General features: G+C 38.6%; 1 protein-coding gene across 8 annotated transcripts in view; it reads left to right on the top strand.

Moving 5' to 3' along the window:
• DOCK4 (dedicator of cytokinesis 4) overlaps window positions 1–14,658 on the top strand; it is a 541,157-nt gene extending 526,499 nt beyond the window's left edge. For 4 of the 8 annotated variants that reach the window (XM_060196434.1, XM_060196435.1, XM_060196437.1 and 1 more), the window contains 6 exons: window positions 858–939; window positions 1,110–1,219; window positions 2,856–2,928; window positions 4,650–4,763; window positions 7,924–7,985; window positions 12,074–14,658. In XM_060196434.1, coding sequence (XP_060052417.1) covers window positions 858–939; window positions 1,110–1,219; window positions 2,856–2,928; window positions 4,650–4,763; window positions 7,924–7,985; window positions 12,074–12,514 — 882 coding nt within the window. In that variant the 3' untranslated portion in view covers window positions 12,515–14,658. The remainder of the gene's footprint in view (window positions 1–857; window positions 940–1,109; window positions 1,220–2,855; window positions 2,929–4,649; window positions 4,764–7,923; window positions 7,986–12,073) is intronic. The other 4 variants (XM_060196436.1, XM_060196432.1, XM_060196439.1 and 1 more) reach the window with 3 other exon arrangements.
• The last annotated feature ends 12,090 nt before the right edge of the window (window positions 14,659–26,748 follow it).

Here is a 26,748-nt window from a genome sequence, read left to right as displayed (position 1 = left end):
AGGAACATAGTCTAACCTACAAGCAAGAACTTGAGTTAAGAACACACTTTCAAATACTCTTGTTCTCTTAGTCTTTGGAGTCTACAAAGTCCCATCCACTCTCATGTGACATGAGCATGCACTGGAGAATCCAGGGCAAGTTGTGAAGAGATTAGTGTTGATTTGGTGCTTCTGTTTAGGATTCTTAAAGCATGTTATTGCATACTAGTGGCTTCTTAGCACTTCTAAGTAACTGTTTTTTTTTTCTTTTCTCAAAGAATGTGTGATGTAGGCACATAACAAAAATCTTTCTACCTATGTACATGTTAGAAATTTTCCATGTTACACAAAAGAAAAAGACATAATTTTTAGGGATTTTAGCATCAATATAATCCTTGCAACAACAAAACACTTAATTGAATACTACTAATGCAGCATGTATAATGATTTAGCAAAAACCAAGTTGAAATTTTCCTCACCGCTATCTTTGGGGAAAAGATATAATGCCAAATGTATGCTTTGGCTGGATGCATTTTAGAGACACTCACCTATTTCTACTTACTATTTTGCTAACGATATGAAGTCACACTCTGCAGCTGAAACTAACACAAAAATACATTCTTTCATCAAGAGTGAAAAAAAAACTCAGATAATTAATTCCTTAGCAGTCTGAGTTAACTGAGATCTTTCTGTATTTCTTTTTTTTAATTTTTATTTACTTATTTATAAAATTCTTTCTGTATTTCTAAATGACCTCTGTCTTTTCTTTCTTTATTCTCTCCTAATTAATAAAAATAGCTAGGGATTTTATTTCAAATATGCCAGTGTTGTCTGAAAACTGTAAGCATTCTATAGTAATAGTTCTCCTGTATTTCCAGCCCAGTCCGTCTACCTCAAGCTTGAGTTCTACTCACTCTGCTTCGCCTAATGTGACAAGTTCTGCTCCATCAAGTGCCAGAGGTCAGTTTCAAAGGCTGGGGTAGGCTTATAGTCCCCAGAACACCTTCTAGCTGGGGGAAGCTGATGTTTGTTTTCTAAACTGACCAGCTTCTGCAGCAAATAGGCTCTCTCCAAACAGGCCCTGTGCTACTTACCATATTAATAATCCTTTTTTTTCCTTTCTCTTTCAGCTTCTCCCTTGTTGTCTGACAAACACAAACATTCCAGAGAAAACTCTTGCTTGTCCCCAAGAGAGAGACCATGTAGTGCCATTTATCCAACACCTGTGGAGCCTTCTCAGGTAGTCCTGTGGGAGTCACATACTACAAAGCAAGGAAAAAGTCTGGAATTACTTCCATATCTGCAGAAGCGTGCTGCCAGAGGCACCCAGATATGTTAGACAAAAAGTCCAGCTGGGTGAAGAGTATGCCTCTAATGTGTTAGAAATTTTTTCTCAAACTCATGTATCTGATGCACAAGTTATTGCCTGAGTACTAAAGTTGAGAGGGAAATGGGAAGTTGTTTCACCCTCCTTGATATGCTATGTAAGCATTACCTGGGGCATTTGAGTGAATGAGTTGGGTATGCATGTGTTTGGCTGTGTGACAGCAGAAATTTAGAGGAACTTTTTACATTAATCTAGGGGGAAAAAACTTAAGGAAAAGCATGCCCTATTTTTTGGTCTTTTTTCTTGCCTGTACTTAGTTTGAGAGTTATAGTTGCTTTCTATCTGAGGTATCCAAGGGAGCAGAGATCATTTCTGCTTGCCTTTGCCATTCTTCTTTAATGCATAGAGGTAAAGTCTGTAGAGACCTTGGGCTCTCCTTGTACTCCTCAGAACTAAAGGTACATGGTCCTCACCTTCCCTGAAATTGGTTTTGAAGTGATTCCGTTTTAATTCCAGGAAGGGCAAGACCCTCTGAGTACTTCAAGGGCTTCAAAGGGTAGTTTCAGAATCAAAGATTCATGTGTGACCCTTGGTTTTTAACAATTATATGGTAATCGCTTAAGAACAGAGAAAAAAAAAGTAGTTGTTTATCCTCTAGCTAATTTTTCTGTTTTTCTACACCATCCTGGCAGAAGTCTGTAGCTGCATCTGGAAATGGATGAGAGCGAGTGGGATTTGGCTTGATTGGTTTATCTTTGCTGATTGTGTGATCTTCCTGAAAGTCCCAGGATACTTCATCTGCACAACACTGATGTCTCACAGAAATTATATCGGAGTGCGTTTGGCTGAACCAGCTAACCAGTTTCATTTCCCTTTGTCACTTGATGTTGCAAGGCAATTTCAGTTTGTTCCATCTGCTCTAAGAGAGCATATTGTCAGCACCGGGGAATCTGAAAGCCTTCCTTGATGAGCCTCTTGAGTTGTCAGCCTTTGGTTAAAACTTGCAACACTGTATGTTGCCAAAATTCCCCAAAGATCTAGTTCCGTGGTCCATCTACTTTAAGCAACTTGGCACTTTTTTATTTTAATGTATCAAGTCAAAATTTCTAAAACTTGTCCTTTGCATGGATTAAGAATTATAGAATACTAACCATTTTGTATGTTTTGGCCTAATCTAGGATTTCAAATTAAAGGACTTAAAGTCCATTCACGAAAAAAATGTTGAAGTTAATATTTCTTTTAAATTACATTTCACTGCTTAACGGCCACTATTTATATTTCCCATATTTTATTATAAAAAATAATCTACCATTTGCCTTTAATATCTAATACAATCTTTAAATATTGTGTTCTTATCCTTCAAACCTGAGGCTCTTCCCTTCCCCATTTTTTTCCCATAAATATAATTGAATTCTTTGTTCCTAGGATCATCTTACCATAGAAAAATTATTTTTAATGAAGTTTCCATAATGAGATAGTCTCTCTTTTTCTAAGAGATCTTACATGTCAGCAAATCACATCATAAAAATAAGACTCTGTGCCTTTGCAGAGGCTGCTGTTTAATCATATTGGAGAGGGGGCCTTGCCACGCAGTGACCCAAATCTTTCTGCACCAGAGAAAGGTAGGTCTATAGTCATCCGGTTCATCAGTCCTAGAATGTGTAAGGGTTGTTTTGTCCTCATTTTTCTCCAGTCTTCTGTTTGTGTGTGTGAAGGGCAGATCTTCAGTGATCAAGAATAATATGTTCTTTAGGGGATTAATGAAAGGCAGTCATTCACGATGTTCTTCAAAAACTGATTTCTCGCAGGATTTAGCAGCAATATCTGAGCAAGTTAGGAATTCCTTGGCTAATGGCTTTTGGTGTCATTCAGTGAGTCACTGAGGCAATTCCTGGGCTCCCTGAAATAAAGTTGCCAGTTAGACTATTTGTTCAGCATAATGAAAATAGCACCTTTCCAGATTGTTTCCAGAGCCTTATCCTTTGCCTCCCCTTACAAAACTCATTCTGCCAGCTCATCTGTTGTTCGTGGTGACTCAGATACTATTTAAGAATTGCAGTCCAGTGCATAATGGAGTGCACCCCACCTCAAGGTCACATACACACAAAAGAGAAATAAACACCTGTGTAGCCCATTAGCATCCGTCTGTATAACACAGCAGAGGAGGTGGTGCAGATTAAATATGACTCCTTGGCTGTGGGGGTGGGGGCTTGGTGTAAGTCACCCATTTGCTCTTCTCAGGGTCAGTCTTCAAAAATCAAAGCATCTTCACAAGTCAGTGAATCAAGAGTTACTAATGAAATGTCCCAGTAGAGTGCACTTTAATTACTCTCATTAATAACTAGATTGTATTTTTATATGAGTACACCAATAAGTCAAAACTTTTCTTGGGAGATGAAAATTAGTGAAATCGCCACCAAATTCTTTTTAAAGAAGTGTCGCCTTAATGTTACATGGCAAAGATTGATTTCGTCTGGAGAATTTAAGAATTTAATGTTTTTCACCCCTTCTGCAAAAACAAAACAAAAAAGTAAATTTTAAAATAACATAGAAAACCTGTTCTTAAGAATGATTATTCCAGTCCACATGATGAACATGGTTTTTAAGATGGTAAAATGTTGAGATCCTAGATATGTCCATTAGATGGCAGTGTCTCCACAGAGATCAAACTGCTGAAAAATCTCAAAGATTTTATTTTGTAAACCTTATGGCAAAGCAGCTATTTATAACCTTGTGTGTCTTGCCCTTGTTCCTAACAGGATTGTTCCATATTTCTGCATCTTACTGAAGCATGGAGCAGTCAGATTACAGTAAAAGAATGATGCTGTCACTATGCCAAATTATTGTTTTATGACAAACTTCAAAAGAATCTATTGATTTCAGAAGCCAGGGTCCTTTTCTGAAAGAGTTGGACATCAACATGATATGGTGTGGCCCACCATCCAAATGTTATTACCTTCCCTTTCTCTGTGTGGGGGTACTTTTTCAGAAAATTTTACCAAAATAATAATGATAAGAATTAGTTTTAAAACATTCTAGTGAATATATATTTTTATCTTATCTAGCATCTAAACATAGCAGTAATTCTCTACAAGTCTCTGTGCTCAAGTGCATTTGTAGTTCTGCTTGACTGCTTGAGAGAAGTAAAGATATATGCTATTACCCAATAAAATGTTAACTCTAACTGTGAGATAGGTAATTCCAGGTTTTATTTAGGTTTCCTTTTTTTTTTTTTTTTAGCCAATTGACATTTTTCATTCTGGATAATTCTGACTTCTATCATCTCAAATTTTCAAAGAGCAAAAGTGGACAGTGTGTTTTTAGCTGTTTTATTCCCTTCCAGCTGTGAATCCTACCCCTAGCAGCTGGAGCCTGGACAGTGGTAAAGAAGCCAAGAACATGTCGGATAGTGGGAAACTTATCTCTCCCCCTGTCCCTCCAAGACCCACACAGACTGGTGGGTATTTGAAGCATTTGACCAATCACTTTTATAAATTTTTATTAACTACTCAATCTTGTCCTGAATTCTTCAGATTGAAAGGTAGGCACTTGATGTTAGAAATAAAAAACCTTAGTAGGTACATATTTTGTTTACAGTGTTCTCCCTGTCTTTTGAAATTTTGTTGCACTAAATGAGTATTCCATTCCCAATAAATTCCCCAGGTAGATTTTTTAGACTGTCCTTTCTCCTAAGCACCATTCTCAAAACCAACCTTGCTCGGCTACTGCTAGCATGTTCTTGCACTGCTTCAGCAACCTCTGGCAATTCAACCACTTTCTTCAATTTTACTCTGGACTAACACATAGGTTTCAGGTTTCCCCTACATAAAAATTAACTAACTATAACTTTGATGTGCTTACAGGGAACAACTAACCATAACTAATCTGCTAAATAAGGTGGTCTGTATTCATGGGTCATGTTTCTTAAAAAGTTGATGCAAGACACTGCAATCTGTGCAAGGAATATAGAAGTCCATTCTGGGCTCTAACTTTTCAAGCTAGTGAATCATAATTTTTATTATTTCTGGAGTAACTCTTTAGAATCTATTATTTTACCAAGCTTTTCTAGAGTTTAAGAACAACTGGAAATAATTTTTAAACTTTCTTTGTGAATTCATAGTACTAGCTCTATCGTATTCTACTAACTCTGCCTATCCTTGTGTTGGGAAGAGTCTTCTCAACACTTAATTTTTATCTAGAGTAGTTTTAAAGCTTTGAAAATGAGACAACCTGGGAGTCGGGCAGTAGCACAGCGGTTAAGTGCATGTGGCGCAAAGCGCAAGGACCAAAATGAGGATCCCAGTTCAAGTCCCTGGCTCCCCACCTGCAGGGGAGTTGCTTTACAGGTGGTGAAGCAGGTCTGCAGTTGTAAAAAAAAAAAAAAAAAATGCAGATGCCCTAAAAACAAGAAAGAATATGACACCATTTTTTGTCATGGGTTTTCCTGAAATCATGTTTTATTTGCTCTATTTTAGCATGTCATATTTCTTTTTTTTTAATCTTTTTTTAAACTTTATTTATTTATTTGTTATTGGATAGAGACAGAGAGAAATTGAGAGAGAAGGGGGAGATAGAGAGGAAGAGAGACAGAGAGACGCCTGCAGACCTGCTTCACTGCCTGTGAAGCGACTCCCCTGCAGATGGGGAGCCAGGGGCTCGAACCAGGATCCTTAAGCCGGTCCTTGCGCTTTGCGCCACGTGTGCTTAACACGCCGCCCAACTCCCTGCATGTCATCTTTCTATTAGCTTTTTTTCTTACTAAGTAAATATTCTTTTCAGAATAAACTGTGTGTCACCTAGTTTATTCTATGCATGCCAAAGCTTAAAGTCACCAGTAAGTTTTTGAAAGATTGTAACATCTTTTTACAGAACAAGAGATAATTTTAGACTTAATCATTAATCTGTATCTGTTTATAAGTTTGTGGAGGACTCATATTTATCATCCAAGTAATTTATATTTTATTCCATATATATATATATATATATATATATATACATATATATATATATATATATTGAGGCAGTTTCTAATTTAAACATGCTGTGTTTTTAAAATTAGGGACTTGAAAAAAAACCTCAGAAAAAGGTACTAACAGAACTATTTTAAATCTCTGAGGGAGAACACCTTCCAGAGAAATATCTCTGTGAACCTTCAGTAGGTGTGGAGGCTACTGAAGGGTCAAAAGTGGTGGTGTCATATGACCCTTGTGAGGAAGAGGATTCCAGGCAACAGTAAATCTCGATTTTTGCCATATGGTGTCAAAGCCTGCTTCTCTGTCCTCTCTGTCCATACACTCTTTGTCCTTCCATGATTAGAAATCACAGTTGACAGAATTCACACTTGTGCTGGAGCATGTTGTATACTGATGACATGCCCCAGGTTTGCAAGATGGGGACTGCATATCTCATTGTGTCATAAGGGGCCACTCTTCCTATTCCTGTAGACCCAGATTACACAGGTAACCTTACCTCTTCCCCATGAATGTGGCAGCTCTGCCCTCCCTTCTGCACTAATTGTTTTCATGGTCTGTCTTCTTGCCATCATCTGTGGTCATTGTAGAGGGGATCTGTAACTGTCTGTCTTTTTTCCCTTCAGCCTTTCTGTATTTTTCTTAAGCCTTACTCACTGTGACAACTGGGAGAATGGCAGCTCATCACAGAGCAACAAACCCTGAACTCACTGAAACCTCTACAGGTGGAATTGGGATGTCTGGTTTATTCTCACCATGCTGACTGCGTTGTGGCAGGCTTTACTGTGTGTGCTCTAGAGAGCTGGATCTGATCCACAAACATGTACACAGAATTGTGCCACCTTACATGCTGTGAGACCCCATCTGTGAGACTAGAAAAATCTAGTGGCAGAAACAGAGATCTTTTCATTGTCATAGCACCAGCTCTTTAGCACAGCACCTCGACCATCTTCTACCCCTGGTACATGTATTAAGAGGAGAAATGGAAACCGATGAGTTCTTATCTGTCTAGGGGGTACTAGGCGTGAGGAAGAAGAGACTAGTGTCAAAGTATTCCCACAAGCCTATTCTAAACTGCCTAGGTGAGCTTGCTTGCTATACCTGACTATGGAGACCAAAGTCAGCAGCAATTTCAAAAAGATTGCTACTCAGACCTCATGCCTAAATAGTCTTTAAATAAAGAGCCCATTCCCTAGGAGATGATATTGTAGATCATTTGTTAGGCTCTTGCACATGAGGTCCTAAATTCAATCCTTAGCATAGCATAGGCTGGAATGATACCCTGGTTCTCTCATTAACAACTATATAAATCTTTTAAAATCTCAAAATCATCCAGTGGTGAATAGACATAAAGACTTTAGGAAACTGGTAAAGTAGTTGAACCAGTTTGGGGGCCCTGTCATTTTGCTAAAGTATCATGTATACATTTATGACTTTTCACTGGTTAACCCATATCTCTTTACTATCATCTTTTGTTAGGAATCTCTTTTGGACAGAAATCACTTAGTTTTCCCCTATTCTCCTTTGTAGAATGTCTTTACATAGTGGATCACTTATATGTGTTTGTACACACAAAGAGCATTGGCAAATAATTAACTGCCTGGGTATTCTTAATTGAAAATGATCTCTCTTTCTCTTCATTTGCAGCTTCACCAGCAAGACACACAACAGCAGTGTCCCCCTCACCAGCGGGAAGATCGCCAATGAAGGTACAGGACCTTCTTTAGACTGAGGCTAAAGATTAACCCAAGTTCTTAAGACTCATCTTATCACATAAAGAGCTGCTTTCACTTGCACAGACAGACAAAGGGAAGAATATAAATAACGGACAGAGGAAGATGGATTAAAAAAGAAGGCACTAGTCTTTACCTTTAGGGAACCTCATTCATGAATGCAGTGCTTTGAATTCAAACTCCTTAAATAGTACCAATGAGACTATACAAAACAGAGTGAGTATAAATACTGAATTAGGAAAAACATATGGTTTCCATGTATCTCCTAAGACATTTTTAGCTTGCTGTTTTGGTTTAAGACATGTTGTTAAAAAAAAAAAAGAGGAAAAAGAAAAGAAACACTTCAAATGAAAAGATCTACTAAATATTGACTGCCCTACGCCTTTTTTTTCCTTCTCACCACTTTTTGATAAAGTTAAACCCAACTTTATTTCTATCTAAGTGTTCATTTGCATTAGAGATACATACTTGATCATGAAAACCAAGGCAATAAAAAGAATTTTAAACATTTCCGGGGAACCAAGTGGAAAGCTTTAAAGGTCAGATGTCTGATTTGTTATGTAGATGTAGGCTATTTAACATCTCTAAACATACAAAGTCCTTCATGAAGGTAAAGAATAGTATTTAGTCTATAAATTGAATCTGATTGGTTGTAAGGACTGTCAGTACATACAGAGAGTGGTGTTCAGAGCTGCTGCACCAGAGGTTAATATGAAGTTGAAGTTGAGACTGAAAGAATAATTTTGTACCTGAGTGACTTTGGATTTACACATTTCATGTTCTTTTTGTTGATTGGTTATTTATAGCTAATGTGAGAGAAAAAGACAAATCAGCTTCTACAAACAGGGAGGTTGTGATCTAATGCATCTGTAGTGTGAAGGATAATTGCTGATATAAATTGAGAACCTAAAGGACAAAACTTAAATTAAAAAAAACGGGAGGAAATTGCAAAGAAGTGTGATTTTGTTTGTATTTGCCTACTTTTTGCATGTTGAAATTTTCTGGTGAGTGTAAGTTATTTGCTAGTTTTAGTTGTCATTCTGCAGTGCAGCTGTTAATGATAAAAGTGCACAGTGTTTGCATTGGCTCTGGAAGCCATTGATTGTCCTATTGACTTCACTCGGGGAAAGCAACATAGTGCTTTTGTATCTTCCTACTTGTCCTAACTCACAAAGTTACTGTGGAATTAACATCTATATTTTTCAACCTGATCTTTATAAGTAGGTAGCTTTATCTTCTTTTTATTCTTCTTTGAAGAGTCATTCGCTAAGGACTGAGAACATTTAAATACATACAAAATAGTCACAGATAAGGGAGGTGGCATATACTCTCTTTGTTGACTTGTACCTTGTTTAATTGGTGATATGTTATTACCTTGAAGCTACAGAGTTTGAATGAAAGAGAAAACAAATGAAATATTTGTGCTATATCTCCTGCATTACAATAGAGGGCACAGTGAAACCAAGTTTCAAACTTCTCTATGATTAGAATGAAATTTGCTTCCTTAACCAATTCAGAGTTTTGTTCTTCTCAGCAACTAGAGTTAACCCTACAGAAAAATTTATATTCACATGGCTTGTTTTGAAATTGGGGTCTTGCTTTTTTTTTTTTTTCTATCACAGCAGTGAGATCGCTTAGTAGTCCATGCTTAATTTTAAAACCCTGCTAAAGGAAAGAATGTGTGTGCCAGCATTATTTTTTGCTATTTCTGTTTTGTTTTTTGTTTTTGATAAAGGGTGAGCAATAGAGATAGAGAGAAGGGGAAACATCTGCAGCACTGCTTCACCATTGGTGAAAATTCTCCCCTGTAGATGAGGACTAGGAGTCTAAATCTGAGTCTTTATGATTAGTAACATGGGTTCTGCCAAGTATGCTACCATCTTCCCCCCCCCCTTCATTATTTTGTTCTGAGAAAGAGAGACCAAAACAAAGTTATTCTAGAGGAGTATTTCTCAGTGTCTTCCACAGAAATTTTATTTTATAAACCATTATGTGACAAATTTAAAAAGTCTCTGACCAAGTAAGTTTAGAAAATATAGATTATGGGTCCATACTCCTAGAGGAATAAAGAATAGGAAAGCTATCAGGGGAGGGGATGGATAGGGAGTTCTGGTGGTGGGAACTGTGTGGAGTTGTATCCCTCTTATCATATAGTTTTTGTCAGTGTTTCCTTTTTATAAATAAAAATTTTTAAAAAGAAAATACAGGTTAAATTAAGCCATTTAGGTTTCTTTATTCTTTATTTATTAAGATTTTAAGATGCTTAGATCTTGGGATATACCCAAGAAATTTTTTTATTTGTCTGTTATATTTATTTATTTATTGGATAGAGATAGCCAGACATTGACAGGAAGGGGTTGATAGAAAGGGAGAAAGACAGAGACACCTGCAGCATTGCTTCACCCACTTGTGAAGACTTAAACTCAGGTCCTTGCATAGTATGACATGTGCACTCAGCCAGGTGTGCCATCACCCAGCCCCCTTAAGAAGTTTATAGGACTATAGCCTTAGTATATACCAGCAGGAGTTACAAATTCAGGCATCAAACAGGGCTAGATAGCTAGCACAACAAAGTAAAAAAAAAAAATGCCGGAGAATACCATGTGAAGTAGAATTGTAAGAGCTGGTAAACTGAGAAATGTATGGGTTAAGCCCTTGCTCACCTCCAAAAGGTTATATGTATTAAATGAAAATGAGCCATTTGTTTGTTAAAAACCTCTTTTAATTAATAAGATCTTCCAGTACCATTTAAAATATATATACTTATTTTCAAGAGACCAGAGCACCCTTCAGTTCTGGGATATGATGGTACTGGGTATAATAATAGGGGCCTCGGGCATACAATTCCAATGCTATAATGCTGAGCCTAAATTTCCATTTCATCACGAAAGCAGCAATATAGAGTTTTATAGGGTATCTTCTGCATTTAAAACTTAACGTGACAGGTTGAAAGAAAACAATATAGATGACTGTCTCAGTCCTGCTTCAATTCAGGCATCTTAATAAAGGTGCAGAAGACTCAGGTGCAGACCTAGCATACCTCTCACCCCTTCTCTGGGTTTCTGGAAGTCCCATTCATGTGCTAAGCAAGCCTACATCTTGGCCTGCCATTCATGCCCGGCTAAATGGCATCCCCCATATTATTGTCTTTTCTACTTCTCCTTTAAACCATGGGACTATATGCCTCTGAATGTCTGCCTTGAGAATAATAAGTGGGCAGTGAGGTGAAGTGAATGAGTGCTAGGTCTGGCAGTTAAATGCCTGATGTGGATTTTAACTGCTGCAAGTGACAATGGTATTTGAGTCAGAGTATTTGCATTACTCTTACAGGACTTCCAAAACAAAGCACCACAGCCTAAGAGATGACGAGGAGAAAATGAATTTTTCTCACAGTTCTGGAGGCTCCAAGTCTAACATCAAGGTGTTGCTAGTCTTCATTTCTCTTGAGGCGCCTCTCTCTTTGACTGGCAGAACTCTATATTCTCCCTCTGTCCTTGGTTGCCTTTTCTCTGTATGCACACATCTTTGGTGTCACTCTGTGTGTCCAAGTTTCCGCACATTAAGGCCCACCCTAAGTCTTCATTTCACATTAATCATCTCTTTAATTCCCCCATCTCCAAATACAGTCACATACTGAAGTGCTGTAAGGCAGAACTTCAACATGTCAGTTAGTAGGTGAGTGGGGAGGAACACATTTCATCCCATAATATTTTCACAACTTATTTCTTATCTTAACATGTGTCTTTTTAATATAATTTTAAAGGTTTATTTATTTAGTATTTATATATTTATTCCCTTTTGTTGCCCTTGTTTTATTGTTGTAGTTATTAATGTCGTCGTTGTTGGATAGGACAGAGAGAAAATGGAGAGAGGAGGGGAAGACAGAAGGGGAGAGAAAGATAGACACCTGCAGACCTGCTTCACCACTTGTAAAGCGACTCCTCTGCAGGTGGGGAGCCGGGGCTCGAACCGGCCATTGAGCTTCGTGCTGCGCTTAACCCGCTGCCTACCGCCCAACTCCCCTATCTTAACATTTCTTTTTCTTCAACCCCGTTGTACTTCAGCAGGGCTCTGTGCAGTCTTTCACCCCATCTCCAGTGGAGTATCACTCTCCAGGACTGATCTCAAATTCTCCGGTCTTGTCGGGCAGCTACAGCAGTGGCATTTCTTCTCTCAGCCGGTGTAGCACTTCGGAAACCTCAGGATTTGAGAATCAGGTGAATGAACAGTCAGCACCACCAGTGGTACCAGGACCCAGCTACAGTGCTCCAGAGGAGCCGGTGCGCAAGGAGAGTAAAACGCCACCACCCTACAGTGTCTATGAGCGGACTCTGAGGCGCCCTGTCCCGCTACCTCACAGCCTTTCCATTCCTGTCACTTCCGAGCCCCCCGCCTTGCCCCCCAAGCCCTTGGCAACAAGACCCAGCCACCTGGAGAATGGGACCAGAAGGACTGACCCTGCTCCGCGGCCCAGGCCCCTGCCTCGGAAAGTCTCTCAATTATAAGTCACTTTTGTATTCACCCGCGATGGATTTTTTGCCCCATTTTAAAAGAGAATAAGTCTGATGGGAAGACATTTAGTGTAGGCACTTTAATAAATTACTCAGATTTGTCTTTTAAGTGAATGGAATTAAAAACTCGCTTATTAATACGATGTTGCACAATATTAAGTTACTGATCTGAAACGCCAGGTGTTACATGAAATATGGCTGAATTTCATTAAACTTTCTCATTTGCAAGTGGTAAATAGTGATAAAGACTTTTGTATCTTTTTAGGTTCACTTTTTTTATATATATAGTTTAACCTTAAAACCAATACAATACTGTCGTTTTTACTGAATACTTGATACTCTGAGAAAGCTTATTAAGTCAGTGCACATCCTAACAATGACCCTGGCTTTAGAAGACTTCTATAAGTAGAGATTTCTGACTCTTTCCATGAGCAGGCCGATCAATGCACACCATCAGAACTGAAAGTTAAAGCAGGTCAGTTAGGCACTACACATAAGGGGTTCAAAGGATTAGGAATGGGAGTTGTTTTGTTCTGGAAACAAAATACTTGATTTATTTATGGCATTTGACAGTTGTCTACATTCTTAAGATTCTGTCATCTAGTTGGTAAATCCTTTAGTACCCTGATACCTTGATATCTACTGTATTTCTTTTCAAGGTGCAATTAACTTTCAGTGTTCCAATCAGGTAGATAAAGCAAAATACCCCAGGAGAAATGTTTACTTGAATTTTGTGCTTCCTTACTTGATAGTTTCCTCAGCAAAATTTATCACTGAAAAAAGAGCAGATGTTCATGTATTAAGTAGGAACAAATTAATGGGTCCCATTAATAAGAATTCAGGAATCAATACAGGACAGTATTAAATCAATAGCTAAATGAAGAAAAAGGAAAAAAAAACCTCAGAGACAATATATTGCCATGATTAAATGGCAAAAGGACATTCAAATGGCAAGGGCATTAACTTTCAATCCTGCACAAAATTTTTAAAAATTCCTCATCACTCCCCATTCTTACCAGTAGAGTCCTTTTTTCTGATCTGATTCTAGTGTTCTTCTTTTTTGAAGGTTTGCTGTAGTAGACTGCCCTCACTTGAAAATCACAATACAGCATCTTACATTTAGATAAGGATGCTAAAGCCACATTTGTAGGACTATGAAAAAAAAAAAAAAGCACCTTGTATGTAGAAATGTATTTTGTATTTTTTTCTTTTACTGACTGTTTATAACACTCAATTGACAGTAGACATGACTGTATTTTAAACCATATTGTTAAATATTTTCCCTCTTTTGTTGGGAAGCTCCTTTTAGTTTAACCATGTTTGTTTTCTGTTGATAGCTTACCTGGAAGGCAGTGACCACTTTTTTATATTCTCTTAATGAGACCATTCAGCAGGCATAAGCTGTTGAGGCTGGTTATAGAAGTTTTCTATGATAAATGTTAAGTATTTTTGTACATAACTAGTTAATTTTAATAAGAGATACCATTATGTGTAAAAAAATGGTAAAAATAAAAATAAACAATTGTGGATGCAGTATGATTGTTATAATTATGCCAAATACTTTATGTATGGGAAAATATTTGTACATATGTGCTTTTAACAATAATTCTGCCATATTGACTTTACAATTTTGAATGTCAGAAAATTAATATATGTTAAAATATTTATGTTTAGTGAAAGAATTCAGAACTGAGAAAAGGAACATATGAATTTTAGCTTTGTATCTTGCAAGTTTTGCAATAGGAAATTTCTTGAACTAGACCTTGCTTTTGATGATAACACCTTTGTGTTTGTAATCACCTACTTAAAACATATATAAATATAGGAAGCTCCATATTTCTGTTGCTTTAAAGAAGTACAGCCTTCTATTTAAATAAGGTGACATGCATAATATAGCAAAGCTTCTTTGATTTCCTTTTCCTCTGTAATTTAATAGATTTGTTGAGTAGTGCTTGGGCACAGTATAAATCAGTGTCATTTGCTCTTGAATCCATTTTTAAAAAAATTGACAATGAACAGTTAAATTTATCGTGTGTGTATTTCCAAAGCAGCTTCCAAAGAGATTCTGTTAATTCAGATGTTCCTGTTGGTTGCTGTTGAGTGGTAAATAATAAATAAAATTACCTGATTAATCTTAATAGTTTTGTCTTTTTTAACCATTTATAATGTTCTAATTGTTTTTGTCATATATGTGTACTTACATTTTTATACATATACATATAAATATAAATCATTTCATTGGAATAATAATGATTTATAGGACAAAACAGATAGGCAAAACATTTATTTATTTATTTATTTATTTATTTTATTTATTTATGAGAAAGATAGGATGAGAGATAGAAAAAACCAAACATCACTTTGGTACATGTGCTGCCGGGGATTGAACTCAGGACCTCATGCTTAAGAGTCCAATACTTTATCTGCTGTGCCACCTCCCATGGTAAAACTTCTCATCTCTGAATGTGGATTAATCCAACCCCTGTGTAAAGGGGTCTGAAGATTCCTCAGTACACTATAGAGATGAACCTACCTTATGATCCAACAATCCGTGTTCCAGAGATCCACCCAGAGAATACAAATTACACATCCAAAGAGATCTGTATTCACCTATGTTCACAGCAGCATAGATTGTAGTTGCTCAAACTTAGAAACAAACCAGGTGCCCTTTATTTCTATCTTTATGCTTATCATCTGAGTGCATGGAACAAAAGCTATACAAACTTACTCATTATATCACAGTAATATGTTTGGAGTTGTTTGTTGATACATCTTGTTGTTTTTATGCACTGGCTTCTTCTTCTAGCGTTTGCCATGCACTGGCTAATGTACTGCTACTCACTACAAAGCTTATGTGTGCCATAGAGAACAAAGGTTGAAACCATAACACTATGGTACAGTTCTCATTAAAAAAAAAAAAAAAAAAGGTATCTGTGATTTTACCTGTGATTTTCATTAATTAACCAAACTTTAACAAGTCAGTCATTAAAATTCATTTGCTCAGAAAGCTTCACAATATTAGAACCCTGACATAAATCAACTAACTACCAGGTGTAGAAGGAATGGCTAAGTACTGCCCTTCCTTGCTGGGATAAACTATCTACAGTGCAGCTTTACTTCCTGATTTTCATAAAATGATAGTAAAAGCTCGAAAAACATTAGACAACTAGGTGTGTTGTTAAAATTTTGGAGGCTCTTGCTGGGCGGGCTAGCTTCACAGCGGGTAACAGAGACGCGGAGACAACGGCTGGGCAGGGAAGCTGTATTTCTTTATTCAGAAACAACGATTCATAAACTAAGACAAACTAATCACCAAACAGAACTCTACTGTCTCTTTGCGGCGGCGCAAGCACTCTTTCTTTTACTCTCGAACTCAGGAACCCTCGAACTCTCTCACTCTGGAACTCTGGAACTCTCTTACTGGGGAACCCTCTGAAACTCTCCAACTCTGGAACTCTGGCGGGTTTCCTAGGGGCGGGGCCAAGCAGGCCCGCGAAATTAACAGGACTGATGCAATTCTCTTGGCGGGGGAGAACTAGAACCCAATGTAAAGCATACAACAATTCCCCCTTTTCTTTTTAACTAAATGACTATAGTATCAAGGGTGTGGGGTGAACAGAAAACTATATCGTACAGGCATTTTTTAAAAAAAACTGGCACAAACTAAACTTTATCATCTTAAAAAAAACATTTCTTGCCTCTGGGGGGCTACTTGCCTCGACGGGCATTTGCATGGGGGCGGGGAATGGCCTAGAGTCCCAAAGGCAGCTGGCTGCAACTTACTTACTATGAAACAAAACTTGTTATTAGCATATCTACTGCACGATCCAACGTTTCTAATAGAGAAGGAATTTGAGACTTTTACATATCAACAACGTCTTTTAACCTTTTGTTACACCCATTCAAGATGGAGACACACCCTAGGTGTGGGCCGGAGAGGAAACCTCAGGCATGAGAATAATTAGCATAGCCATTGTGCGATCTACCATTTCTAATAGAGAAGGTAGTGGAGAGTTTTACATATCAACAAGTCTATTTAACCTTTTGTTTAGCCTAACTTAGTTAAAATATATTGCTTGTTAACTAATTTTTACCTTAGACTTTAAATGTAAGTTAATTTTATCTTTATGAGAATTACGTTGAAAACCTTTTTCATTTAACTTTGACTAGTAAGAATTTAGCCTTAAAGCTACTGTTTACCAAACTTTAAACATACACATAAACATGGTCATTAATACACTAGGAGAGAAACCTTTGTTACGAAGACATGTCATTTTAAACACGAATTTACATCTGTACTGTCTTAGTTGTTGGGGGGGGAGGTTTCACCATCCGGAGGTGGCTTCCCATGCAGCTCCACTTCTAGGAATTGCAGGTTGCGATCTCTGCACAAATCTCTGCATACTCCAGCTTGTCTGCCTTCAGACCGGACCGGTGGCTGGAGATCTCGTGTGCCCATTTTCGGCAGGGAGCCCGGGGGTCCGGGAGGCCCGGGATGGTTCCAGAATTCATAGCAAGAGGGCAGTCAGGCCAGTTTTGTAGAAGGCGTGGGCCTAGGTGCCCAGGGGTGGCAGCCATGATAGGCCGCCGTGGCCCTGCCCCATGGCCCTGCCATGTCTGCTGCCCTGCTCGCAGTGGCCGAGCAGCGTGGAGGGATCACGCGTCCAGTGCCCTGCGCCACGCGGTGGAGATCCGGCTCCTGTGGGATGGCCTTGGGCTCTTGCGTGTTGGCCTCGGGCTCCAGGGGCTCTTGTGTGCTGACGTCGGCCTCCTGCGGGCTTCAGGGCTGCGGGGCTGCGGGCGCGGTGCGCAGGGTTGTCTGGGCGCAGCTGGCTGGCTGGCTGTTTAACCAGGTGGAAACAGCAGCTCCGCACCTCGCCTCCCTCCCGCTGGCTCTTCCCGCTGGCTGTTCTGAGTTCGCCCGAGCGAGTGGAAACCACAGAGTGGTCCAGAGATAAATGTTCCAGAAACAGCAAAACAGTCTCGTGAAGAAAGAGCAGAGGCCTTTGGAGATCTCTTCACAAGCAGAAGAGAAGGCCATAGTGCATAGGTAGCCAAATTGTCTTTACTTATCTGAGAGATGCGCAGGTCAGGTCCTCGTGGGCGCCATTTGTTGTTAAAATTTCGGAGGCTCTTACTGGGCGGGCTAGCTTCACAGCGGGTAACAGAGACGCGGAGACAACGGCTGGGCAGGGAAGCTGTATTTCTTTATTCAGGAACAACGATTCATAAACTAAGACAAACTAATCACCAAACAGAACTCTGCTGTCTCTTTGCGGCGGTGCAAGCACTCTTTCTTTTACTCTCAAACTCAGGAACCCTTGAACTCTCTCACTCTGGAACTCTGGAACTCTCTTACTGGGGAACCCTCTGAAACTCTCCAACTCTGGAACTCTGGCGGGTTTCCTAGGGGCGGGGCCAAGCGGCCCGCGAAATTAACAGGACTGATGCAATTCTCTTGTTGGGGGAGAACTAGAACCCAATGTAAAGCATTCAACATAGGTGACTACAAGATTTCTGTTAATAAAGCCTGGCTTTTAATTTTGTGAGATTGGGTCTATACTGTGTTAAGGTTACGACCTTTATGTAACTCAATGCTAAGCAAGTCATTGTCTACAGCCTCTGTCCCATTAAGTACCAAAACCCACTTATAGGCCGTTGTCAATGTCCTCCTGACTGTTTTCAACATTAACTAAGTGATTTTAGAGCTTTGTTGGATCATTTTCATTACAGCTAAGCCTGTAAGTATTTCAATTCTACAAGCATAATTGCATTATGAATAGCTCTATTTCCTACCTAAGTAGTCTTCTCTCTGGATTGTTATTGATTGTTCAGCAATCACAATACAGAGAATAACAAGTTACACAGCTTTGCTTTTATTTGATCTTTATACATTAAAAGGTGGCTTGTACCAAAATGAATTTCTAGCTATTGATTGAAGTTAGCCTTGTCTTCATTATATAAGTATACTATAAGGATCAGCAAGATAGCTCACATTTCACTGTGTTTAGGAGCCAGGATTGAGATACCTTCTCCACCCACACCACGTGGGAACACCATTCTCCAAGGAAAGCTCCATGAATGGTGTAGCAGTTGTTCCTATTATTTATTTCTTAATTACTACTGTATGTCATTTAGTTAGTTTCTATCTGTTTTATTCCTTTAGGTTCACCATGTCCAATGGTGGTTTTAAAGACTTTTTAGGAGGAGATTGGGGTATTCATTTTGAACCTTGAGCCTTGTGTGCTTGACTGCTAGAGAATTCAAGTACTTGAACAGCTTAGTAAATGGCTAATGGTTCCCAGAGACTAATTTCCTTTGCTCTTACATTCCAGTAATAGCTTTTAAAGATCCTTCCTACATGCTTTAAGTTGATGGAGGGCTGTGTGTCATTTCAAGTCAGAAACAGAATTTTAGGAATATAGTACTTTTCTAAAACAACTCCTAAATTGAAAGGTAAGGGCAGGGTGGCAACAGTAAATGAGAATTTACCTAAAATGATGAAACAGTAGTTGACATTTATTTACTTATTATTTTTATTAGTGATTTAATATTGATTTACAAAATTTTAAGATAACAGTGGTTCCACACCTTTCCCACTACCAGAGTTCTGTGTTCCCATTCCCTCCACTGGAAACTGCATTAGTTCTCCTAACAACACAGATGTGGGTTGACTATTATTTCTATAATTATCTATATTCATATTACCATTTTTTTCTATGGCCCTGCCTTCTCTTCCTTTCTAAGTCACACCTACTACTTCTACTTCTGAGTGTCCTTTCTTTCCCCCCTTCCTCTTCTTTCTCTGGATCCTGATGGAATTAAAGTTCCAAGTCCTCTGGTCATCTTTCCTTAACTTTTACCCCTCTGAGAGTATGGACCAAAATTCTTTATGGGATGCAGAAAGTGGAAGGTCTGTCTTCTATAATTGTTTCTTCACCGGACATGAACATTGACAAGTTGTTCCATACATGCAGATCTGTTTCTATCTTTCCCTAGTTGGGTAGGGCTCTGAAGAGGTGAGGTTCTGTTGGGTTACGTCGCGGGGGAGAGAGAAGAGACCAGGAACTCGTGGCGGAGTGGGAACTCAAATCAAAAATTGGGTGTGACCACAGTGGTTCAGGCCATGTGGAGCTAGCAAAATGGCTGCCTTCCACTATGCCTACCAGCCCTTCTCCGGGTTCAGTCATGGAAGAGAAAAGAGCAAAGAAAGCAAAAGCGGAAAAAGAAGAGGCTTTTATGGGAGAATTCAGGAAGTGGCAAGTCGGGATGGGATTGGCTAGGAAAGGGGGAGGACAGGGGCAAAAGGCATGTTGGGAAGGTGGAAGCATCCTTCGCAACTGTTGCATTGGTTTTAACTGAATTAGCAATACCCTGAGGAGATAATGTGGTAGAGATCTGTAAATAATACTTGCATGGAAATATAGTGGTTTGTGGGCCCTGCCAATATTCGACCACATCCGCACAATTTCCCAACAAGGTTCTGGGACACATTGGTGAGGTAATCTGCTCAGGGAGTTCTGGATGAAATCATAGTAGCATCTGCAACTTGGTGGCTGTGGCTTAGTGAGTTTCTAGAGAAATCCTGGTTATATTTTGTTGAGCTTTCAGGTGATTTTTCATTGTTGTTGTTGTTGTTCTAGTTTATCAGGAGCACAATCTGAGCTGGCTTCTACTCCATAGCCATGCCTCTGGAAGTTCCCAGTAGTTGGACTTCTGTGTGATTCTTTGAAATACTTGCCTAGTAATGCTCGCCAACACTCCCAATCAAGACTATCCATTCTGCTATCTGAATGTGAGTGACACTGAGCAAAGTTATTTTCAACTATACTAGCAAGTACCCTCAGGGTTCAACAAGAAAAGTGCTTCATTCTCTTGCCTGATTCTTTATCGGGTGCTGAAAACACTATCAAAATGAAGTACATGTCTCTCACCAAAGTGCCTTTATCATCAAGACAAGATTTACCTGGGAGGCTACTGAAGAGAACAAATTTACAGGTATATAGTATACATAGAAATATCACAATTAATTTACTATTTGATAGGACAGTGAGAAATTGACAAGGGAGGGGGAGATAGAAATTGAGAAGGCAAAGGCAGATGAGGAGAAAATAAGAGAGGCACCTGTAGCAACTGCTTCACTACTTATGAAGTTTCTTCCTACAAGTGGAGAGCAGGAACTTGAACTTGGGATCTTGTGCATTTCAACATGTGTTCTTGTGGGTGCACACTGCCTGGCCCATATCAATTTTTAAGAATTTATTTCTGAGAAAAATGGATACATATGTAATATAATATATAGACCAACACATGTCCAAATACCCTGCTTCTCTTCTGATAGATTTTCTTGAAAACACTTGAGCTAAGTTTACCTGCATCTGATAATGTCAATTCCCTAGAAAACAGTAGCCCCAAAAGAATGGGGCAAGCTGATCTAACCCTAGGGAGAAGAGGTGATCTGAGAACAATGAATTGGGTTGAATAAGATGGTTAATAGTGCTTTGCTAGCAGACAACTAAGAAATTAAATGGAAAGGTGGAGGAGATAGCATAATGGTTATGACAACAGACTCTTATGCCTGAGGCTCCCAGGTCCTAGGGTCAGTCCCCCCACACCAGCTGAGCAGTGCTCTGGAGAAAGAAAGAAAGAAAGAAAGAAAGAAAGAAAGAAAGAAAGAAAGAAAGAAAGAAAGGGAAAAAGAGAAAGAAAGGAAGGAAGGAAGGAAGGAAGAAAGGAAGGAGGGAAAGAGAGAAGGAAGGAAGGAAGGAAGGAAGGGAAAGAAAGGGGGGAAAAAAGGCATTTTAGATATTAAAATGGCAATTATCAGAGATACCATACCCTTTACCCTGTCTTTACTCCCTTTCCCCTTTAAAATAATAAGGAATATGAAGCCTACAATAGGTTTCGTTCTAGAAGGATGTTGCATTATGATCAAAGAAGTTATCTGAAAAACAGGGAAATACAACAACTTTAAACTCATGCTGCTTGCTCTATCTGGCTTTCCATCTTCCCCCAATTGTACCTGCATAAATTCTCCCTGAAATACAGGAACAAGGATTTTATCTGAGACATCTCTCCTGCCCCTATTGAAATAGGCAATCAAGAGCGTTTCCCTTCAGACGAATGAAATGAAAAATCCATAGACACTATTGGACACCCCCCACTTCTGTATTCCAGTATCCCAAGTAGCAGGCTCTGACTGTAGCCAACCTGCTCTCACCTTTATTGTCAACACTTGATGGACTCTGTAACCAAGCTGCTTGTGTCTCACCCGGCTTGAAACTCACACAGGTTGGGTGCTGCGGCACAAGGGTGTGCAGGCCCGGTAGGAATCTGTAAACTGTTAACGTAAAATAAATGTAACTCCCTGCCCTCCATGCAGCCTCAGGTCTCGTTCTTTGGTACTTTTGAGGTATAACACTGGAGAGCTATATTACAGAATTTGTTGTTAAATCAAAGCTTGTGACAGTGCTTGATTTTCTAAAGCTCTAAGAAGTAAGTCCATATTTGGCATCACCTATTCTGTGTTTCTTTAGTCTTAGAAAAGGGCAATCAGCCAAATAGCTTGAATCTCCAGCATTTTTTTTACTCTACTGAGACAGGCAGTGATACTCCTAATGGAGTTCTGGGAGCATAAAAACTAACAAAACATCTTGAAGGAAATGAGCAAGAGAAATAGAGTAGCGCTTATAGGTTGATTCTGGTGTTGGGTAAGAAAGACATGGACAACACTAAAAAATTCTGGTAACTCGGGGGACGGGCGGTAGCACAGTGAGTTAAGCGCAGGTGGTGCGAAGCACAAGAACCAGAGAAGGATCCTGGTTCCAGCCCCTGACCCCCCACCTGCAGGGGAGTCACTTCACAGGAGGTAAAGCAGATCTGCAGGTGTCTATCTTTCTCTCCCCCTCTCTGTTTTCTCCTCCCCTTTCCATTATTCTCTGTCCTATCCAACAATGATGACAACAATAATAACTACAATAAAACAAGGGCAACAAAAGGGAAAATAAATATAAAAAATTGTATAAAAAATTCTGATAACTCAGAAATTACAATTCTAAGAATTTATTCTAAGAAAATATCCCTATCACAAATGTGAACAAATATTTATGCATTGATGATTTCAATATGGATTCTAATAATGAGAGATTTAAAATGGCAAGTAGTAGTGAATGACAAAAAAAAAATAGCCATGAAGTGTAACTCTCAACCACTATTTAAAATTATGATGTATAAGTATACTTATTGACATGGAAGGTATTTATAGTAGTATCATCTGAAAAATGTCATTATATAAAAGAATAAATACTATAAAGTCATAATCAAATGATCATCTCTCTATATAACTAATTTTTAGAGATACAAAGTAGCACTATTGGAATTTGTCCTTTTCAAAGATATTTCATTTATTTTATTTTAATGAGAGAGATCTACAGAGAGAAAAGTAGACTGAGCAGAGCACTGCTAAGCTTTGACTATAGTAGTGCCTGGGATTTTGACTATAGTAGTGCCTGGGATTCAACATGATAATCTCAGCATCTCAGGCATGAAAATCTTTTACATAACCATTCTTTTTTTTTAATATTTTATTTATTTATTCCCTTTTGTTGCCCTTGTTGTTTTATTGTTGTAGTTATTATTGTTGTTGTCATTGTTGGATAGGACAGAGAGAAATGGAGAGAGGAGGGGAAGACAGAGAGGAGGAGAGAAAGATAGACACCTGCAGACCTGCTTCACCGCCTGTGAAGCGACTCCCCTGCAGGTGGGGAGCCGGGGTTCGAACTGGGATCCTTATGCCGGTCCTTGTGCTTTGCGCCACCTGCGCTTAACCCGCTGAGCTACAGCCCGACTCCCTTACATAACCATTCTACTATCTCTCCAGCCCTTGAAGTTTATTCTTAGTTGAGAACAATGGAGAGAAGTATATTAACTATTACTAAATAGCATCATAAGAAATGTTCCAGCTTAAAAATTATCAGGGCTAATGTAATTGGCATATCGCACCAAAGTAAAAGACTCTGGGGTGGGTGGGTGGAGAGAATACAGGTCCATGAAGGATGATAGATGACATAGTGGGGGTTGTATTGTTAAATGGGAAACTGGGGAGTGTTATGCATGTACAAACTATTGTATTTACTGTTGAATGTAAAACATTAATTCCCCAATAAAGAAAAAAAAATTATCAGGTCTAAAATGGAAAAAAAAAACAACAAAACTTCTGGCTAGGTGGTCACTCACCCAGTAGAATGTACACTGATATCACAGTGCACAAGGGCCCAGGTTCAAGTCCCTGTCACTACCTGCAAGGAGGAGCTTCAATAGCAGTGAAACAGTTCTGCAGGTATCTCTCTTTCTCCTTCTCTACCCCCTGCCCCTCACAATATATTTGTCTATATTAAATAAATAAATAAATAAATAAATAGGACAAGGTGGTAGCACACACTATTCAAAGCACACAGTATCATTCCCAAGGTCCAGAGTTTGAGCCCCTACTCACCACCTGCAGAGATGCAGGGGTGGGGGGAGACTCTTCAGGATCAGTGAAGCAAGTATCAATTTTTCTCCATTTCTATTTTCCCTCCCCTTCCAATTTCTCTCTGTTCTGCAGGGGATATAGATCCACCTGGAACATCTACATCTAGTGGAGTAGCAATTACAGAAGCCAGAACACTTTCCTTCTGCACTCCCAAAAAGTATTTTGGCCCATATTCCCAGAGGAGGGAAATGTGATGTCACCAGGAATCTTTTGATACCATCACTGAAAGGGAAAAGAATCTGAAAACACCAGAAGAAGCCAGAAACTGTTTCCTTTATTGAGGGGAGAGGGGAGGACACTCAAAAGTAGTAATAATTGTAGGTATGACTTAGAAAGGAAGTGAAGGTAAATCCTTAGAAGTGAATAAAAAAAGGTTATTATAGATAGATAGATGATAGATAGATAGATAGATAGATAGATAGATAGATAGATAGATAGATAGATGGAGTGAGCGATCCAACCCATATCTGTGGTCTCGGGAGAACTATTGCAGTTTTCACTGGGGAGGAATGGGGACATAGAAATACCACTTAGGAACTCTGACAGGGCTTTTAGTCAGGGTACTCTCACTAAAGGCATAGTTGTGAAGAATCATGAAGGACAAATTTGAACAATGTAAATATAAAAGAGATAGTAGGATGCATTTAGGAGAAAAATATTTGCCCTGTGAGGGTATGTAAAGATATTCTCGGGGGATGGGAATAAAATATGGAGGACAGAAAAGGGAAATTGTTCTTGAACTGAAATACATCCCTGCACTACCCACAGCACTTTTTATAAGCATGTAGTTGAGGGAGTTCTGTGCACCTATTTTATCCATGTAGGAAAAGAAATTATTTGTTGAAAGTATGCAGAGTGAACTAATAAAGTAGACCTATGGAGAGCAGTCAAGTTTTACCCAAATTTGATGGAGGCAGTAATGTCTGAACAGATATAAGAATTACTGGGAGGTTCTGGGAGGTGGTGTAATGGATAAAGCATTGGATTCTCAAGCATGAGGTTCCAAGTTCAACCCCCGGCAGCACATGTACCAGAGTGATACCTGGTTCTTTCTCTCTCTCCTCCTATCTTTCTCATTAATAAATAAATAAAATCTTTAAAAAAAAAAGTTACTGGGCAGTGTGGTGAGTTAACTTAGACTGAACATCATAAAATTTCTGATGGCATCAATTAGTATAATTTCATAATCTTCAAAAACAGTAGCCAAGGTCTAGGTATATTTGTGAGATTTTGGTTTTAATGCTTTGATTTAATCACAGGAAGTTTTGGACTAAAAATACCCAAGCCTGGTACTGCTCAAAATTTCTTTAGTAGAAAGGAGCAAAGTTTTCTAAATTTTCTGTTTCCAAATAACTGAAAGTGAATCAGATAATAACTATGTACTCAGGCCTATGGAGGGACAATTTCTTATTCATCTTCATTTTCTGGCCCAAAGTTAGTTCCTCTATTGATTTTTAAATCTTTAGAGGGCAGTCTGCCATTTCTTTGTTTGGACCATCTTATGATTTTCCTCATGTTCTAGCACTTTTTCACTAATTAGTCATCACTTTAAATGCTACCATACCCATCAATTAAAAACAGCAATGAGATGATGACATTTTTTGTTTCTTCTTGTTTAAAAAAAAAAATGGGGAACGCAAAAAAAAAAAAAAGATTAGAACCTCATTGAATGTGATGAGACAAGAAATATCTGGTAAACCAGACACATGAATAAAACCAGGAAATTCTGCTGAACAGGCTAAGAAGCACAGCTCACAACAAAAGACCTTTAAGGCTAGGTTTTACATTAAACCTCTTTCATAGCATGTTTAGGTAATTTGTGTCACATTTGGAATTACTACATTAAATACCACGATAATAGCTTTTTCTTTCTTTCTTTTTCTTTTCTTTTCTTTTTTTAACATGTAACCACTGACAGTAAATTATAGTGTTAATTGGACAAGATAAACACAGAAAATAATTAAAACTCCTAGTTTCCTTATCAATTACAGACAGGCCCAACTTCCTGAAGCTGTGCAAAAAAATAAATAAATAAGACTATGAAAAAAAAAAGCACTGCTGTTATTCTGACCCACGAGTTCCCCTGGTCAGACTCATTTTCCATTAACTCAATAATTACTATAAGCCTTTATATGTTAATAAATACACTTATAAGGTCTTTTTTTTTTTTTTTCTTTTTTCCTCAGAATACTGCTGAGCTCTGGTTTATGGTAGAGCATGGGGACTGAATCTGGGGCCTCAGAAGCTCAAGCATGAAAGTCTTTGACTATATCCTAGTTCCTTTTACATATATAGATAGAACCAAGAACCTTGGAGCCTCAGGCATGAAATACATTTGCATAACCATTATGTTATCTCCCTAGCCTTCCACCACTCTCTCCCTTTTATTTTTAATTATTTTTCTTTTTGTTATTTTTGTTTAAGAAAAGAATTCACTAACCCTCAGGATTTCAGAGCTATTATTAAATGTACAAATCATGAAACCCAAATAGCTAGAATAATTATCAAGTTACCAAAAGGATTTGTGGCTGAGGTGTGACAGTTTTCTGTTCATGAGACCAAGCAAATGATGCCTGCAGACACATTAGACCCACCTACTTGGCCAGATCTAACGGCAGAGATCCTGACCAGCTATAAGGGATAGTGTAGTGCAGTATGGACAGAGGAAAGTACAGCATTTGAATCTAACAGACAT

This window comes from Erinaceus europaeus, chromosome 8, assembly GCF_950295315.1.
Source record: "Erinaceus europaeus chromosome 8, mEriEur2.1, whole genome shotgun sequence".
NCBI lineage: Eukaryota > Metazoa > Chordata > Mammalia > Eulipotyphla > Erinaceidae > Erinaceus > Erinaceus europaeus.
The sequence above is the reverse complement of the archived record's forward strand: the minus strand, read 5'-3'. Positions and strand labels throughout refer to the sequence as shown.